This window comes from Mesitornis unicolor, unplaced genomic scaffold, assembly GCF_000695765.1.
Source record: "Mesitornis unicolor isolate BGI_N332 unplaced genomic scaffold, ASM69576v1 scaffold10751, whole genome shotgun sequence".
Classification (NCBI taxonomy): domain Eukaryota; kingdom Metazoa; phylum Chordata; class Aves; order Mesitornithiformes; family Mesitornithidae; genus Mesitornis; species Mesitornis unicolor.
In genome coordinates this window covers 20920-26222 of record NW_010165779.1, presented here as the reverse complement: position 1 = coordinate 26222, position 5303 = coordinate 20920, and the positions used below count along the sequence as shown (strand labels likewise).

General features: G+C 35.6%; 1 protein-coding gene across 1 annotated transcript in view; it reads right to left on the bottom strand.

The window, feature by feature from the left end:
- Nucleotides 1-452: 452 nt before the first annotated feature.
- AGMO (alkylglycerol monooxygenase) overlaps nt 453-5303 on the bottom strand; it is a gene marked incomplete at its 5' end in the record, with an annotated part of 15992 nt that continues 11141 nt past the window's right edge. The window contains 3 exons of the mRNA XM_010194748.1: nt 453-494; nt 3284-3389; nt 4558-4640. Coding sequence (XP_010193050.1) covers nt 453-494; nt 3284-3389; nt 4558-4640 — 231 coding nt within the window. The remainder of the gene's footprint in view (nt 495-3283; nt 3390-4557; nt 4641-5303) is intronic.

The following is a 5303-nucleotide window of genomic DNA, read 5'->3' as shown; positions in this document are numbered from 1 at the left end:
TCCAGGCCCAGTCTGACAGAAAAAGATTTCGCTTTACTAGTACTCATGGTCATCACATTACACAGGCATGAAGTAATCAGCCTAAAGAAAACTAACTAGTATAGGATGTGGCAGCACAGATCCTCAAGCAGAAACGCATCAACTCCTCAGTTCACTGCCTATAACCAGTCAAATATATCTCTGCCCCATCAGCGAGGTTTGCAGTGTCTTCCACCCAAAAACCAATGTTCTTAAGATCAAAAAACTTCCTCAAACATCACCACTATTTTTTCTTAAACAAAAACCCCCGCTTCTTTCACTTAACTATCCAGAAGAAATACATACAGCACAAGGAACAGAAAATGCACAGTGAGAACATGCATTGTTCACCTCCTATAAGAAAAGAGAAGGTCACTTTTCTAACTCAAATAACTGTCTTGTTTGGAGAAGGAAAGGACACCAGTAGAGATCCCCTAGGAGTATATCTTCAAATACAATAGCAGGGAGAACAGTATCTTTAAATGATCAGAAAAATAGCATAACTTTCGTATGGAACCAAAGCTGGTAACATACAACTTGAAAATATCAATAGATCTAATGCTGTACTTACTAGACAGTGGACACAGTTAACAACCATAACAAGATTGCAACTTTAGCAAAAGCAGAAGTCCTTCTTTCTCACACACCTCTAACTTCATTTTACTTCCACCTTCCCTGAGCCTCAGCATTACTTACTTATCTGTAGAAAAATCTTTGTCTGCATAAGTCAGACCAGCTGACTCACCCAATTAGCTGGGCAGTGAGCATAAGAGGCTGGTGCCAGAGGCCAAGACTGCTCCTCCTGCTGGAACTGCAATCGTTAGCTGCTTCTTTAACACCCGCCTGAGCTAATTTAATGGCAAAATGGGAAAGACTTGCTCCTTGTTTCCTCTGTTCTTCCCTCCGCTCTTACTGCTCCCATAGTTTTCTCTCATTTCTTCTGTATTTTCCTTTTAGTTTTCACCTAGAAGGCCTTCCTCCCACACAGTAGTTGTAACAATTGTTAAACTTTTCTTCTGAGGCAAATGCAAGCATTTGCAGTTTAACTTTACCTATTTTTGCTAGTTAGTGTACCCCGCAAATAGTACTGCGAGTATATTTACTTCTGAAATTTTATCTACCGGTTCTAAAATATTAATGAGAAATACGAACATGTGAAACATAGTCACAGAAAAAGCAACACGTATAGCCAGAAGTCACATACTTTTTCACTAATGATTCCACATGCTGTTGGCAAAACCAGTCTTGCACTCATCTGCTGCAATGTGCAACATTAAGAATGCTATGACAGTTATCTGTCAAATTCTAGACCCACTGAGTAGTACCATCATGCCTCTTGCAGTTCATTTTTCTTCATCCCTAAGTAAGTGCCCTGAAAGGCATAATTTATAGACAAAAAAAAGTCAACAGAAAGTCTTCTACATGATGTGCATTCATTCTTATTGCATGTGAATAACAAAGGAATTGTTTATTTGGTAACATATAAGGATGATGATGTAAGGAGGACATTATTTAAATATTGTACAGATTATAAATACTAGAAGATTAAAAGATCATAGTCAGCTAAATCTAGGTGTATGTTAAAGACGGAATATTTACATGAGGCAAACAAAAACATTAAATAAATGCTTTTAAATTACACTTGAAAATTGTAGGTGGATTTGATAGCAAAGGAAGTTGAAAAGCAGGTAGCTAAAAATTACTAGCACATATACAGCAAGAATTTAGAAAATCGCTTTAGAGAGATCTATGTTTATGGGCCTCACAATATGTTCAAAGTTATTTATACTATTATATTATGAAGTATAGATAACCTGTTTGAATAGTGAACAGAAACAATTTTTAGGACAAATTTCAGATCTAATTTCTGTGAAAACATTTCTTTCATTTATTTATTTGTTTACTATGCTTCCTGGTGTAGCTGGCTCAAAATGATCAGGTCAATACTGAGTTAAAACATTAATATTTGAAGTCTTTTCAACACAAATTGACAAATCTCTGACAGTTTCCCTTTATTCAGAATTTTTAAATCATAAATCCCATTATAACAATATTACCACTCATAAGAAAATTCCTACCATGAATTCAGAAACTGTATAATGCACTGAGAGCAAAAGCGGATCATTTATATCAAAATGGGGGACCCTTTGAAGTTCATCACAAACAGTCAGACTAGATACAAGGAAGAAATTTTTTACTGGTGGTGAAACACTGGAATGGGTTGCCCAAAGAGGCAGTAGACACCCCATACCGGGAGACATTTAAGGTCAAGTTGGACGGGGCTCTGAGCAACTTGAACTAGTTGAAGATGTCCTTGCTCATTGCAGGAGGGTTTGACTAGATGACCTTTGAAGGTCCCTTCCAACTGAAACAATTTTCTTAGTCTATTATTCTATGATCACAAAAGCTATTAATAATACAAATTCGTTGATTTATGATAAAATGTAAGCCTCCAATGTTTACATATAAGAATTACTCAAAAGTATTATCTATTCTGGTCTCACTGAGAGCAAACACTTTGGAAAAGACCTATTCTTTCAGTATTTTCAAAGAAAAAAATGTGAGCAAGGTAGTCCTGGACTACCTAGTGAGCAACAAAAAAAGGACTAAAAAAGAGTAACAAGGAAGTATAATATAAAGGATAAGTGGAAAAAACATTAGACAGAAGAAAGGATAGGAAAGCACAGTAGGGAAGAACTCAAGATGGCAATAAAGTTGAAATTTTAATGACTGATACATGTAAAGAACAGAGTAAGAACCATTTCATTTTATTTTCTTCTTCATGAAAGGAAACTTCAAGAATAGGAAGCTGTATAGTTTCCTACAAACAACAGAAATAAACTGATCATTTTAATTCTACTCATTTCTTAGTAAGAGACATTTTTTCATATCCACACATGTACCTCAGCAAGGCAAGTACATGAACTATTATTTTTCAAACCAAAAGTGTATATTTTGACACATAATCCTCCCCAAATTCAGTTAGAATACTTGAATAATTCAAGTCTGAGAGCTGTATCTCAAGAATTAATTGCCAAAGTTTAAGATTCTTTGCTTCAAGCTTATCTACTATAGTAGACTACTCAGTAAATAATAAAAACATTTTCCAAATTATATTTAAGCAAGTAAAATCCCTAAAATATCTGCTGACTTATAATAAAAAATAGGAAAGGGAGTAAAATTTAAATGTTCAGTGTTTCTGCTTTTTCAAAAAGATAAAAAATCTAGAGTCATGAGCACAGACATTTCAAAATAAATGTCTTACCTCATATGCATAGCCCAAAAAAGAAAACTGACTCCTTAAGTAGCCAAGTTTGTACACACCTATGAAGACTAAGCAGCGGATGATTTCCAGAATTCCTGCTTTGGGCCTAAAATGGGAAGTAATTCTTATTAATGTCCAATCTTTTCTTCTTTGTTAACTTCAGTGAAAAAGATAATGTAGAAACAGTCTGTGATGCCCTGCACTTACACCAAGTCACCTTTCTTAACCTTATAGTTAAGTTTTTATAGTATGCACCTTACATGAACTTAGAACACTGAATCTGCTGAAGGTGAGAGTACACATACTCATAAGCTATATATGAGCTCACACAAGTGTAGCTGTAAACACAGCTACTGTCTTTTAGTCTCAAAAATGATAACAGAAAAATCCTGAAAACTGCTACATGAGTAATCTCAGAAACCTTTCATCAGTCTGTTTCTGCACATTTTTATTAATTCACATTATTAACTCCCTAAGTTATAAACACCTCTGGCATGTTGACAGATTTTTACCTATCCTGAAATAAACTGTTCAGTCCACACAAGTGAAAGGTGTTCCTTTCTGCAAACATAATTAACAGCAGGTGCAAAATGGAACTGGCACCTCAATCTCAAAGGAAGCTTCTATTTCACATTTCTTATCTGGCAGGGCAAATAGATTCTTTACAAGAAACTGTAGCTGCTATGTATTCTTCTGTAGGGTCACGCTGTCCATATGGACTGCTTCCATAGTGTATGTCTCACTGGGCATTTAAGATCCAATTTTATATGAATCCATACTGACTAAATTTAGTCTTAAGTCTACATCACCCTTCAGAGGATTTGGAGTCTACTCTGAGCTACACTGTGTGCTTTTCATATACCATCACTGTACCTGACATCTATGGCATGCTGCACAGGGGTGGCACAATATGGTTGCAGTCTGAGCTTGAACTGCCTAGAGACAGCCTGCAGGTCTCACGAGCCTGCCAGTGTCCCAAGCCCAGGGATGTGTACCCAACAAATGCAAGCACAAAGGTTCACATGAGTACCTCATCCCGTAATTTTTCTGCAAGGGAGAATATAGCTATAACCACTAACTGCTATGGGACTACTCCTGGGTTTAGGTGCTGGCTAGTCATGTATTATTTTCTGGTCAACAGACAGCAACATGTGTCCAAGTGTGTCGATATTTCATTATCAATATAATACCTGATATACTTGAGATTTCCATATAATGATAAATAACACATAATGAGAGAAGAAAAAAAAAATTAATTGCGTTTTGTATTTTACCTGTTCTCCATAAGTAATCCAAAAGAGGTCAGGGACAGAATGATAAAGCCAATTCTCAGGAGAAGAGTTCCCTGTGACAACATCTGTTAAAAAGTAGACAAAGAATTTATTTAGAGCAATTTTCTGAAGAGAAACTGAGATTTAACAGAACAGCAGCTTCAGCTTCCTCAGTCAGTGATGTTACTGTCTGCTTTTAAAGTAATTAAGTACTTGAAATTTTACAACAAAGATATTCACTCTGGATAGCACACTTATCTGGAGTAACCATCATTATAGTTGTTTCCTGAATGCTGTATTTCCAAAATACTGTGTAAGATATTCCCTTCTGCATTATGTGTTTTTCCAAAGTTACTTGTTTTCCTTATGCCTTTACCCAAGAGTGAACAAACTTATTTCTAGATAAAAATCCCAGCAGCTCTGCTCTTCTTCTTCACCTTATGTTACCAGGTCTTTACAATAGTGATCTATGAATCCCAATGGATACCAAAATCAATACACTGGTGAGAATAAGAATTCATATGACATGACAATATATATGACCATATTTAAGAAGAAACAAAATTAATGTTGTCTCTTTGTGACAACCCAACACTCGGTTCCCAATTCAGCAAAACTCTTCAACTCATACCATTAACTTCAGTCAGAGTTAAAGCACTTTTAAACATTAACATGTGTGTTAGCACTTGGATGAATAGCAGCATGAGGAGTTAAGTCATTAAAATTTACATCAAAATTATATAAACAAA